This window comes from Neopelma chrysocephalum, unplaced genomic scaffold, assembly GCF_003984885.1.
Source record: "Neopelma chrysocephalum unplaced genomic scaffold, ASM398488v2 Primary Assembly neopelma1_85, whole genome shotgun sequence".
NCBI lineage: Eukaryota > Metazoa > Chordata > Aves > Passeriformes > Pipridae > Neopelma > Neopelma chrysocephalum.
The window spans coordinates 2,822,165-2,836,974 of NW_020897747.1; the positions used below are offsets into that span (position 1 = coordinate 2,822,165).

The 14,810-nt window shown below is 36.1% G+C and overlaps 1 protein-coding gene across 6 annotated transcripts in view; it reads right to left on the reverse strand.

The window, feature by feature from the left end:
* The window catches only part of ATRNL1 (attractin like 1), a 531,556-nt gene that overhangs the window by 371,067 nt on the left and 145,679 nt on the right, over positions 1–14,810 (reverse strand). For all 6 annotated transcript variants that reach the window (XM_027692113.1, XM_027692108.1, XM_027692107.1 and 3 more), the window contains 4 exons: positions 12,490–12,574; positions 10,450–10,658; positions 8,138–8,256; positions 265–397 (listed from right to left, as the gene is read on the reverse strand). In XM_027692113.1, the coding sequence (XP_027547914.1) occupies positions 265–397; positions 8,138–8,256; positions 10,450–10,658; positions 12,490–12,574 (546 nt within the window). The remainder of the gene's footprint in view (positions 1–264; positions 398–8,137; positions 8,257–10,449; positions 10,659–12,489; positions 12,575–14,810) is intronic.

Below are 14,810 nucleotides of genomic sequence, written 5' to 3' on the forward strand. Positions count from 1 at the left end.
GCTTTTGCAGAGGTACATGCCATTGTGCCTTGGCTAATGTTATTATCCCTCCTAACCAGATTAAAGGTAGCATCGATATCCCAAACAGTGGTGTAATTACATCTGTGTTCACCTGTACAGGCACAGACAGGCAAGGTGAGTCAGAACAAATAAAACAAATCCAGGTCTACTCATTGAAGCAATATTCTTTGGCAACAGCAGACGAGGTTTGTACAGTTTTGAAATCAACTCTGAAAAGCAGCGTGGTCACCCCACAGCCCTTACCAGGTAGTGCCTGGCACTCCTGCTGCCTCTGGTCCCACTGGCAGTTCAGGTGCAGGGAGCAGCTCTTGCAGCTGGTCAGTTTATTGCAGATCTGTTCATTTCTCACGTGACATTTGGTGTAGTTTTTAACTGACTATAAAAATAAAACGGACAAAACACCATCTCAAGCATATGTCAAACTATTAAAAAGACAGTAGTCAAAACTGAAATACAGAGCAGGTGGATCCCTCCCAGAAAATCATGGCCACCTAAAAGCCAGGCTGAATTTAAGCTCTTTGTCCAGATTCCTTTAGCAGTTGCTGAAAGTAAAAAATGCATCTCTAGAGCACAAATCACCCCACCTGTTCTACACAACTATGAGTGTCAAACAGTACTTTGAAGAGGTCAATTGCCTGTACAGAGACCAGGAAGAGCTTAAACAACTAAAATAAATCTCTATTTCTAAGATAATTACACTCTCACTAAATTATTTCATCCTATGCAGGGTAAAGAAAGCATAATAGTCAAACAGAACTTAAAAATGCACAAGGTACAAAATTATTACATATCATTCACCAAAGCTGCAAGAATATGCTCTACACATGACATAAAACCAGGGATAACATTATATCTCTGTTACCTCAGTATACAAGCAAAGCAGTAACACTGAAGGAATTATTACTTGGGGCGTTTTGATGGGTTTGGTGGGGTTTTTTTTCTTTTTTTTCCTGAAAACTGAAGTCTCTCTTTCCAAGTTAGGCATTTTGGATACAAATCTTTCTTCCCTGTGCATAGTACTTTTAATTAAGACATAATATTGATGTTGTACTTAATGAACTGCCCTAAATCCTCAGCCAGTGCATCAGCTCATCCATAAGGCTGTCTCTACCAACTTAATTTCACGGTAATAATTAGAAGTAAGTCCTAATGCAAGACAGCTTTATACTCACAGAACCACAGAGTGGCTGAGATTGGAAGGGACCTGTGCAGGTCCTTCTTGACAAACCTTCACAACTCTTGTCTCTCTCTAATAACAAAAGATTAAACTAATGCATTGCAGCAAAAATGGATTGCACTTGGATTGCAAGGGCATGATTTACTGAAAATTTTGGTTGCTTTCCATTCCAATAGTCTCCTAGAGTATGATTAAACAACATATTAAGGGACAGTATGACAGTAAGCTACACAGTTGCTGGAATATGGACTCTGATAGGCAAGGGGGGAGGCAAAAAGTCTCCTTTTATTTTTTTTATTTTTTTTCAAAGTCCTGAAATAATGCAATTGTTATAATGAATTCTCAACATCACACAGAACCAGCTTCATTCCTAGGGAAGAACACTGCTGTTTAGGGACTTTATTGTATTTTAATTTTTTGCTTTTATTGGATCAGATGCTCACCAGTAAGCTCACTATAAAAGGTACTCACTATTTTTTTGTCCTATAAAAATGGCTACTGTGAGGCAAAAACAATCAGGGAAGCAGTTCTAGTAGAAAGCATCAACACCACAGTATGAAAAAGGGCCAAAGACGATGCCATCAAGTAACAGAATGTCTATCTAGGCCAATAAATGCATACAGACAGTAAAGTACAAAACCCTTTGGTACAAACCCACATTCAGTTCCACTACAATATCTCAACTAATACTCACCTTTAACACTTCATGTTGACATACTCTTAACATTCAGATTTTTTTTAAAATTACATACTCTTCAGTGGTATTAGACACAGATCACAATTTTCCAACTAAACCAAGATATTTGTTCTTTTACTTTCTAATCATGAAGCTTGTTGTGTGCTGGTTATTTAATGTTTAAAATAAAATTCAAAGTAGTAGTGACTATTCTATAATAATGTTCTTTCTTGTATTCCCTTATTCCCAGCACTTATTTCCCTTAAATCCAATTTAAACATTGCTTGCCTGAAAATCTCATTAGTTCAATGTAGATGTGAATCCAATAGGTAATTCATATTAACACAATATTAAGGTTATAACTTAAGCTACCGAACCCAATGAAATTCAAAAAGATGACAGCCCATCTGTTACAGAAGTGCTATATTGCTCTAGGATATTTATAATGTTTACACACCAAAATATGAGTAAATCATGTTATGTATAAAGCTTCCCTCTTATGTCTGATTTACTTAGATGTTTTAAGTACTGACCCTGATATGGTGATATATAGACAGACTTATGGACTGCAGTGATTTTCTGAATATTTACTGTAGAATGAAAATACTACAAGAGTTTATCTTAGAATTTTAGAAACTGCTATTCAATTATGTACCTCTTTCCTCCTCCTGGACTTTTCAGGTTAACAGTACAGCTTGTCTAGTTTGTCTAGTCCAACCGTAAATTATTAACTTGTAGATTTGTACTATTTCTCTGAAACTACTTCCAAAACTTGCTACTGGATACTCCTTAGTAATAAATTTGATTCTATTCATATTTCCTTCTACTACTTTATACATTTCCTTTTGACTATTCTTTGAATTCCTCAAATGTCAGCACATTGTTGTAATTACTATTATTTGTATTAGTGTATCACCCAAGGACTCTCATCATGAAAGAGGGCAATAACTTTCTGGAAGCGATGCAAGCATTACAAAAAGAAAATTATTCTTGTCTTTAAGGCACTGTATAAAAATATTTAACAATGTAGGACTATAGTTCTCTTTGAAGCATCCTCTAGGATCTCATATCCCTAAAGAGGATATTCTTTATCATACCCTTCATGGGTTCAACAATGCTTAGTTTATGTTGCCACACTCAGATATACAATACTTTTAAATCACATACCAATTTGTGTTGTATTTAGGTAACTGACATCAGCTGGGGCTTTATCACATTGCATGTGTGGAGACCAACACAATGAAATTCAGAGACTGCTACTGAGGGTAAGGATGTGGTTGGTCTCAGAGAAGAAACATGTCCCTGTTATAGGAACATATCCCCTTTGGAGCTTCTGAAAGCAATAAGGCTTTCAAAAACGTAATACAGCGTGGATGCAGAAACACTTCAGCTGTGCCTCTTCCCATCACAGTCTCTCCAAACAGGAAAAATCACATGTACTCCACTTGAAAAGACACATCAGAGACCATACTCTGACCAAAAAAATATTATGTTCACATGCTAATGCCCAGTGTTCTTGATCCCACTTGATTAAGTGTTCTCCTTTTACTCTGCCCTTCCCTATGTCACAGTAAAAGAGTAGATTTTATAACAAGCCTAATGTGAAGAGTCAGAATAAAAGCTGAAATTTTATAAGTGGGGTTTTTCAATTTATTTGCAAGCACTTCCATGGTTTTAAGAGGAAAACACTACTTTCCAAATAAAGTTTAGTATTATATTACTGCTGCAGTTCAAGTCTGCAAAATACCTTAAGTAATTAAGGGGATGAGTTACTTTATTTGCAATCTTTTAGTGTGGCAGTTAACATTCCTATAAACTGAAGGATTATAGGCCAACAATGTAGACAACCAGTGGAGCACACTGTTATAGCTACCCCATCTCCACTGATTACTTCAGTTTTTACTGTAGAGGAGTAAGACAATGGAAGGGGAGAAGGAAGACATTCTTTATTAATTCCTGAAGTGCACCCTTCAGGACTGCTGTTTGCATCCGGAGTTTGGTGTAGAAATAGGAAGAGTTATTTTGAGGGTATAAAGAATCAAAACCAATTTCTTTTGGTAACTAGTGCAAGCATTTCCAGTTGTTTCCCAAAGAAAAGGGTGAAGAAGGAGACAAAGAGGAAATTTAAAAAAAAAAGGTAAAATAAAAGACAAAAAAGGGAAAACCTTTAAGATTCTTTCACATCATAAATATCAAAAAGAAGTCAAGATATCATCCAGTAACAATTTACATGTGCACAAGATAAATATTTTTACATTTTTCAGCCCATAAGTCTATCAGCACTTGAGCCAATCAGAACTATAAGTGGCATGGTACATGGCCAAACCCAGCTCACCATCTCTTGCTTAAGCACAGTTTAAGGAAGGCTGGCATGCAAAAAGCATTCCTGTACTTTCAGGATTTCAATGCAATCACAATTTTCAAAAGTGCCTACATACGCCTGAAAAAAACATAACAGCTTTATGGTCAGAATGTGGACTTAATATATTGCTATCCTTAAAAAAAGACTACTCAATATAGTGGGGCTCTCTGCCACTTTATCAACTACTATTTGGTTCCATTTCTGAAGAGAAAAAAAAAAAGGATTAAGCAAATTTTTTACTCTAATATTCAAGCTCTCTCAGGTCTTCCTTAGTAAAGGAAACTTTGCATTTTGTTGCAAATCGGTCAGCCCTCTTCAGTCATTTACCATTTTATTTGTCACAAGGTACAAAAAGATTTTGCTACCATGGGGCAGCTCCTCCCTGAGGAGCAGACCAATTCTTTGTTTATTTTTCCATGCTACTACCTCAAGAAAAATGACACCTTGTAAAGGTGCAGCAATCTAAAATGAAATTCATCTCTCCCCAAAGCTTTTTCTTTTTTTCTTTTATTTTTTTGGTAAGGACTTTTGAGAATATTTCCATTATAAATTATAAGTATAGTCAAGTTTCTGCACAACATGATCAGTAAGGGAGTATCATTCTCACAAGATGCAAGACAAAGTTTTTTATGTGCAGACATACAAAGTGAATACAGTTTCATAAACATATTAAGCAGATTCAGATCTGGAGATTTTCATCTATATAAAGAAATAGGCAAAATGCTTCAGAACTAGTGAGGACCAGGAAGACACTTAGGATATTATAGAGTACAAATGAAAGTGTCAAAATGCATAATCAATGCAACAGACTTAAGGACAGTGAGCTGTTTGTAAAAGTCAGTATAATCTACTCCACAAAAATCAGAAATATATCACAAGCAGGACACAGAACTTCGGGGGGGAAAAAAAAAGGAAGGAAGATGCAAGACAAGGAATCTGAGGGAAAAAAAGCAGATATGAGTATGACAGAAAGCTGTTTCTCCCAATTTTAGAAGAAAGAGTGATGTGTAGTGCTTAGAGGGACACCTATACAGAAATATTAGGTTTTACAAGTCAATAAAAATATTCCTGTTTAAATTTCCATTCTTGATATAGACAGGCAATGAGTGGGAGAAAAAGAGTAAGTACATTGATCATCATTTCCTTCTTTGTGACAAAGTCTTATACAATATTCTATGTTTTAAAGCTGAAAGTGGCCCTGGGTTAGATGCAAGAGGCTCCCTGAAAGAACTTGAAAGAGGAAACTATAAACATATCAGTATGTGATATTTCAGGAAGTCTGTACTTGGCAAGAGACACAATTAATGACAGTATTATAGTTGCTTCTTCCCCCATGGCAGAAAAGTATCTGTATTTGCACATTTTTGAAAAAAAAAGTGAGAATAGGTAATGTTCCCTTTTTTAGCTCCATCAATCTCAAAGATAAAAATTAAATAACTTTTTGTTCTCGGTTTAACTTCAGTGTACTATGTAAAGCCACTGTAAGCAATCTGGTGTGATTTCTCAGAGCAATCTTCAAAATCCTTGTTACAACAGAAAAAAAACCTCTAAGTAATGGCCAAAAACAGCCAACAAGGCACTACTGCTAGGTTGCTCTCCAATCTACTCACTATTCAAATTTCAGTACCATCTTAAACCACTCTGCCTCTTTAAACTATTTCCCAGTGGGGCAAGAGATCATTCACCCCTCAACATTTGCATCAGACATGATGGGGCCAACTGAAAACATAGTATGCAGAAGTATCCCATTTCTGTGAGTTTTATTGAGAGAAAAACAAAGCAGCTTTCTAGTGCTCAAATGAGTCAGACCTCCAGAAAAACCTGGCATTGCAAGCCTCTGCTTGCAATTACATCAGATACGAGCATGATCTATACCTTGATGATCCATAAGTGTGCACAGTAGAGGACTATAGTGCCCTGTTAACATGCTGACTCACATTAAATGGTGAGTATAGGCAGGTATACGTGCATCATCAATGCATATTATCACTGCTTATGAAGTCCGTCTGTCCAAATAGAAGTATTTCAGGGAAATTTTCATATTTTACAGGCCTTCTAAACAGCAGAGCAATCACTGTTTTTCAAAAAATCTGTGACCATGATGCCAATGCCAAACTGGTTGACAGCATATCTTTAGTACACTGGCCAGTATCCACAGGGTGAAAGCAGCAGATTCTAAAATGTTATTGTCTGTCTCATCTGGAGTTCTACGATCTAAGTCATAAATCAAGGCCCTTGTACAGCTGCAAAAATGGGGCTTTCTCCTTGTGATATTTCTGAGTCTACAGCTTGTTATCCCATATTATCGCAGCACTGTCACAACATTTTCATTTTGTGGGCCTAGTGCAGAAGTAGCAGTCTATGAAAATGGATAATCAGCCTGACCCATTCTGTTTCTTCACGTGGAGCCATTCTGTTTATGCTATTTTGGTGGGTTTATATCAAAGACGCAAAATCCTTCCTCCATCATCTCATGGCCAATAGACTAATTTTGCAACAGCCACCTTCAATTTGTGATGGTGCCTCTTTTAAGAAACCATTTTGATGAATTTTCACTATCCCATTCTTCAGTAACTGCACTAACAGCCTCTCCTATCCACTTCAAACCCTGAATAAAAGACAGGAAATGATATAGAGAAAACCAGTGCATCAGTTGCTAATTAAGCTGACAATCTTAGTCATGAAAGGCTGTCAGAGAAGGACACTGAACTGAGAAACTTGTGCTAAAATACCGAGTGCTTCATATTTATTATGGGATGAAGATGGTCTGCTCCTTAGCAACTGTTCCTTGCTCAGGAGTTGAAAACCACGGTTAGAAAATTAGTACCTAATATAGTACAATGTGTCAGGAAAAGAAGAGCCCTTGAAGATCACAAAGGAAACTAACCATTAGTGCCTGGAATGTGAAATCCCTCTGACAGACTTATAACGTGGCCACTGATGAATTTGTGTCTGCATTGCTTTTATTAGTAGTGACTAGCTACAAATGCCAGTGATTAGAACTGGCTGTGCTCACTCTGAATGGGTAAGATTTGAGTCAGAGTCAATCCAACTCACACCCTAATTTGTCTGTCTAGAGAACAAGATTGATTTGCAACAGGTTCAAGCCAGAGAGCAAGCTGCTTTTACTAATGGAAGTGCGTAAAGAAAGGATTTTGAACTCAAGTACAGCCATGTGTCTGCACGTACCTGAAAAGTATAAGGAGGCAAAATTTATAAAGCTAAAATACTATTACAAGCTTGTCAAAAATCAAATGAACACGCAAGAGATGCAGCAGCCAGTGAACAACAACATGAAGTATAAAACATGGCACTAAGCAATATTAAAAAGAGAAAACTATAAACTTGCTTGAATCTACAGGATCTGATTGCTTGTCCTTAAAAACATCAGAACAATCTCACCAAATCATCACAAGCCAGTTAATCTCGTGGTTACAGAGGCTCATATTCCTTTAACAAGATGACAAGTAAGTCCATGACTTAAATTAAAAAATTTCTATGATGATCAATGATCAGAATACCAAGACTAATGAGACTGACCCAGTTCTGTTTGAAAGGGAAAAAAACAAACAGCCACCCTTCACAGGATTCCACAGCTTCTGCCTGCGTACTGTACCCCACATATGCGGAAAACACAAGTTAATAATGCTCTGTGACCTTTCAAATGTCATTAATTAGGAGATAATGGTATTTTCCTGAGAAATATACAATGGGCTAAACACAACCCTAAAGAATAATTTTGTTTACCCTGACCTAGATTTTTTTTGCCTTCTGCAGTATTTTTACTGCAAAAGCCTGACAAACGTGTTGATGTTCATGCTCAAAACAAGCAAGTATTATTCTACAATACCTAGAAAAGGAACAGTACTGATAACATGCTCAAAGATTTGCAAAGACTCACCATGCTACAGTTACTATTTGCTGAAATGCATTTCTTGTCATCACACCACTGGCACCCGTTGGTGTTGGCAGTGCAGCTCGCACAGTCCGCGTACCGGTAACATCTGTCGTCTGCAGCAGCTGGGACACAAGTGACAGTCAAAAGGAAAGGTCCCACAAAAGGAGAATAATAGCACCTTTTAAACTCTTGCCTAGAGCTTTTCCCATTACATCCTCCATTTGAATTCTAGCCATTCTTAAAGGTTTAAGTTACTGCAGGAAATTAATTCTATTCAGTTAATAAGATTTACTCCTTTAAAAATTCCTTTAGTAACAACTATATCTAAAGGCTCTCAAGTCTCATATCAACTGAAGGAATATTCACTGATATACAGCATACAAGCTCTCGTAGCACAATGCATAAATTAGGAGTAGAAAGAAGTTTTTTCAACTATTCTTTCTTCACTTCTTTAACATAGAAGAAAGATTCTCTTAAGACACAGGTTTCTGATAAAAATATTAGATGGCTATGCAAGAAGATAAGATGACAAAAATAGTAAATTAAAAAAAAATCTAAGACAGATATTAGCAATACATGGACATTTTATGGTAAGTTAGAGTTCTGTCCTTCTCTACAAAACGTTTGAGAAAGACTTCATGTTAAATTCCTAATACTTGGACTAAAATTCAGATTATTTAAAATAGTTTGAGACACAAATTGTTACTTCTGTTTAAAGGAGATAAAAATCTGAAAAATCACCATGACCCAAAATAAGAGAATTTGTACCATTTCCTACCCTGATTACTGTGTTTAACTCCTGTTTGGTTTGGCTCCTTTAGTCTCAGAGTCATGCAGGTTTAAGAGATTCTCTTGCTAGGGAAGCCTTTCCCTCCAAGAATCGATCTTTTCAAAACTCACTAAAATTTCTGCTTATCCTTTAATATTGACCATCAGCAGTTTCTCAGATGATACTCTCAACCAGGTAAAAATTGAGCCAAGTGATGTAAAATAATATAAGAAAAACTGGCTTTTGGCATAAAATTACCACCTGAAACTGGAAGAATTTGACAGAATTGAAGCAGTGCTGTTCACACAACTTCTTTGGAACTGGAATTCTACAGACCTCACGTCTTGCAAGTTAAGTTGTAGTTTATTGCCACTGCAGCACTTGTACTTTAGAAACTGCTCTTTTTTATTTTCCTTTAGCCTTTCCGTCTGTGCCTTGTTTTGTTTTGGGTTTTTTAAGCACCTGTTGATATGATCAGCTTTTTACAAGATCCACTTTCATCTGTATTGAATTTAATGCCTCAAGACTTTTATTTTTTATATATATATGAAACTCGTTAGGCTTTAGATCTTTAAATGTTATGAAAATGTACAGAAGTAGTTTTCCAGAGAACTTTACCTGGATAACATTTTGGTTATATCATGCACCTTTTATTTTATGAGTTTGCAACTTTATAGCTAGTCCAGAAACTAACTTAGCAAAAGCTAACAGAAAAATAAACTGTCTTGAAGTGTTGATTAATAGCAGTGCTGATAACTCTTCAGTAAGCATTAACATAGACTGCCAGTTTAATTGTATGGCAGTTTGTACATACAGCACACAGCCAAAAGCAATTTTACACTGTGTTGAAAGGAAAGATGCACAGAAAAAGTAGTAGGTTCATGTAGCAGCGATAAATATTCTGTTCGTGTGACGCATAAGAACAACACCTTCACAAGCAATTTATTTATGACAAGCCAAAATGCTTTAGGAATAAGTTGTAGTTATTCACAACACTAAATTGCTCTTTCAAACAATACAGGACAGAAATTCATACGACAAACTTGAACCCATTCTGACATACTGCAACAAAGGGCTTGTTTGTCTCAAGCTTTTTTCCAGCTGAGACTGCACTATATTCTTCTGTACAAATGCTACTGTTTGATAGAAAATCTATTTGAAGCAGCCTTGCTTTCCTTTTCACTTATTGACACATACAGGTATGAGAGCTTCATGTGCCTGTAATGCCAGGGATCACCTGCAGTGACCATTTGTGCTCTGCTGTTTGGCTTTCCCTCAGCACCTTAAACTTGTGCTCTTCTGCACCTACTTCACTATATTTAAAATACAAAAAGACTCCAGAACTGAAGGATTTAAAAAAAAAAAATCGTCTATAAATCTCTTGCACTGGGTATTTCCAGAGAGGAACAGTCTTAACATTCCAGTCACTGGTTCCACGTGGTTACATTTTTTGGGAGTCGTTTGGGGGTTGTCCACCACCAATTCCCACCCCCCATCTCCTACACGGCAGTGCAAATCTGACACTAAAAGACTAGAATTCACTTACGTGTTTTCTTAGGACATTTTGCTCTGAGGATGTTATTAGCATGTCCAGATTCCCAAGATTCACAGTGTTTCTTGTTCCACAGGCACCTTATTCCTGGACGAGCATTTTTACACAGCTCTTCATCTCTGAATGCTTCGCAGTTTGGAGGCTTGTACACGAGGATGTCATTCAACAGAACACTTGAAAAACCCCCAAATATATACATGGACCTATTAGGAAAAATCAAATAAATATAACTGTTACTGTAGACATATTGTATTCATTTATCTGTCTTGATATACAATTAAAACCCCACATAATATTATAAAAAACTTTCTTCATCTTTCTCTAATAAACACTGTCAGTGGTTTCTTTAATTATTAGCTTTTCAATTTATTTCTCCATAGAAGTTTAGACTAACAAAAAAATTGCTGGAAACTCACTGTGATGTATGTATTGGGGAGTGGCATACACCAAATTTTTGGAAAGAACAACAATGAAGAGCTTTGGAGCTCTTCATTTTTGCAGCTCAGTAATGAGAACAGAGCATGAAATACAAGAACATTTTTCTTCACAAAGATTTGAAAGACAGTCAGCAAAAATTGGCAAGATGGATATTTTTTTTTGGTAATATTTCTGGCGCAGTAGCTGCTGACATCAAAACCAAAACCTTGAGTCCTTAATCTTCTCATTTAAAATTAACCAACAATCTTGGTTAAAAGACAGTAATAGAAAACCTATGTATCTCTTGTATCATATAATCTTATAACGGAATTAATCATAGAGTTACCAATAGCAGAAATCTGGAAAGTATCTTGAATTGCACTTTTTTGTACATAAAAACTTAACAAAAACACCACTAAGTTCCAAAAAAAAAAAAAAGGAATTTTCACCTTGAGTATGATTCATTAAAAGTGACAGTTCTTGAAGTATCAGACATAGCTGAGACGTCATAAAATGAACAAATCAGAATGAAAAACTATCAGTTGCTGAATTCATTAATTCCAAGCAATTTTCTCTTAATGAATAAATCTGTTCATTGATTAATGTCAAGTGCTCTGTGTACAGACTTACAACCTAGTGCTATTTTTGTTAAATGCAGTCACGCTCTTATTTGTAGTGTTACTTATTACCTCTGTTATTTCTGACCTATACAATATCCCTGGGTAGAGGATCTGTAAGTGGCCCACATATACTTAATACTGAGTTTATTAGTGTGATGAATAATGTAGAAGAGGTACAATGATCTAGAGCACTGCAACTATGAGATATTAGGCCAGTTGGCAACCAGCAAAAGTAAAACAGCACAAGCAACCACTACAGATTCCTTTAAACCTGAACTCTGATTTCCACAACTCTTCCATTAAAAAGGAGACATTTGTCCTACAATTTTAACTTTGGGGATTGGGGTAAAAGAAGCAGAGTTCAGCCACCAAATCCAGAAAACTCCAGATCCACTCTACCTGCTGTTTCTAGATGACGAAGCTTTACTGTGCTTCTCTACTCAACATGAAATGACATGAAAGAATGCTACATTTTCTAGAGGATAAGCAGTATACTTAATATTGTCTAGATGCTGGCAGGCTTTTCCTCCTGCAAGTGGTTAAAGATGATAACTGTATCAGTATCATCCAAATATTGCCTTTTTCCAAGCAAATTTTAGTTACATGGTTATTTTATGATTGTAAAAGAACAAGAAATTATAGCATGCTGCAAAGAAAAAAATATTTCTCCCACCACAACCAGGTAAAGATTATAGTTGGTACCAAATATCAAATTCACTGAAGTTCACAATACTGAGGAAATGCCTCAGTACACTAGAAGGTTAACTTAAAATGCCATTGAACAGATTTCACAGCATGGCAGTTTATGATGATGATTAGCTGGACTGACTACCTAAGACAAGTAAAGACTCTGACAAGCACTACTTTTCCCTTTCATAAATTAGATCAGTTCTATGTCATTGAACTATACTTTTAAAAAGTGTAATTTCTGCTACAGGGTTTTGGTTTATTTCATTCAGAAAAGTGGTAAGGAAGATTTAAAAGACACTTCATTTACCCATTACTGACAACAGCAGTGTGACCAAATCTGTTGACATCTCGATGCAGATTAGGTTTTGGTAAAATCTTCCATTCATCACAAGCTGAAAGACAAAACAAAAACATATGAAAACATATATCAAATAATCTGAAAAGTTTTCAGCAGAATATATGCAAACTATGCTTTAATTGCTCAAGAATAAATCAACATGGACTCCTCTTGTTGACTAGGTGTTCCAAGAACCTGTGAGCAACACTGATCTATCCTGACATTTATCAAGGCCACAGGAGACTCATGGAAGTGTTGCTTTATTACACAGAGTTCTCTGCCTTCACAGCCAGTTTCAACACCTAAAGCAACAAGCACTGCCATCATTGTTATCAAGTGATCAGTAATAGTGCCCTAATATTTACACACTCTCGAATCAGCCACAGGATTTCAATTCATACACTTTCAAGGAACATCTGTGGCAGTGAACTTAGTTCTTTTCATAAGAGTTTTAAGACAAACTACCACACCTCTAGCTGTGCAACCCAACTCATTATTGTCTTACTTTGGGTATCTTGATTTAAGAATGCTACTATTTACTTTCCTTTCACCACATGTTTGAGATGAAAGCTGTATTTCCATGTCAAATTAACTATTTAAGCATATTTCTTTTAGTACTGCCGTAGGAACATTTACAAATATGATTCTGGTTTCATTTTTCTTTCCTGACTGGAATATTAGTTCTTTAGAACAATTAGTCCTTTCTTCATTATTTCCTGCTTGAACTTTACAGACTTCAAAAATTCAAATCCCACAACAATAGAAATCAGGAGCACCTGCAGACCGAAACTTCAAAGAAATACCTTTAAAATGGAGCAAAGAAAGTACTTTTCTACAGAGCAAGCAAAACATTTCCTGAATTTGTCATAACAGATTTTGGAGACAGGTAGGGTAAACTTTCAGGAAACCTTTCAGATCAGGCAGGGGGTTACAGTTTCTCATTTAAAAAAAAATAAAATCTGCTACACACACAAAGATAGGGATTAAATCCAAAGTTGAAAACAAGTTAAAGGGAGAGAGATCTCTCCAATTTAATCCAAATAAAAGCTTGGCTTTATTTATATACAGAGAGAGATACTTATTCTAAACCAGTGGCAAAGCTATCAACTTGGACATGAAGAAAAAAGAATACCTATTTGGTCAGCACACTCTCTCTAATACAGAGAAGTGGATAAGTGGGTAAGTGGATAGAGCACATGCATATAGAAACTGCAGAGTCAGAATTTGTAACACAAAGCAAATTAGTACAAAATACTGGTAGTTAGCCAATGGATTCTTGGTAGGTTTTGGTAAAGAATCAAATGGAATTCATTTCTGCCCATCATCTTCAAACTTGTTTTAAACATCCTTGAAGTACCCAAATTTCCAGACTTCACTGGATTGCTCCAAAAAGAAAGTGCCAAACAGTGAATGCAGTGTGAATTACAACGTTATTTATCAATATTACAGCATCCTGTGTGTTTTGTATGTTGCATTAAGTCTAATAATGATGGTAACTCTATGGAGCAAAGAATAAAATACTTTCCTTGATAAAATGTTATGCACTCTTAAGGTATTATACAGATAGTAAGGAGAAGAAAGATATGGTATTCATTGTATTTACCATTGTCTCTGTATGTAACCAAGTACAATACAAAGCACATGGAAGCACATATACTGCTTTTAATAGAACCAGTTACTAAGCACATGAAGGTTACAATACTAATTCTACTACAATATTAATTCCAAATTGATTAGCAGAATTTTTAGTCACTGAAAAGTACAAGGAGAAATATACTGGGGTTTTTTCTCTCTGTTACTAGGGCTTCTACTTCAAAAACAAGCAGTACCACGTTATATCATTAAAATACAAAGGTTCATATTCCCCCCCAGTGTAGATTAAATGGTTACCAGATGACACAGAAGTGGCTCTCACAGTGAGCTGCCAGTCACACAAATTTGTTATGTGATGAAACACACCACAGAAAGGCACTAGATTTAAAGCAATCCAGCTGATGCTGGCAGAGAAAAACCCCAACTGAACTTTGCACAGGGTAATGCACTCCAGGGTTTAGACTCCAACAGGTCAGGCCTCAGCACGTCTCATGTACAACCTACTGTCAATACTGCATTACTGATATCAGAGAGGACCAAGACATTTCATAGAAAACCTCTCAGTGCTGCAACAGTATACATCTGTTATTAGAAGCTTTCCCAGTATCATTTTATGGGGGGGGGGGGGAAAACCTAACATTTCTAATCAACATTGTCATATCAGTAAAACATGGATTTGCTTTAAAATATAAGTAAAA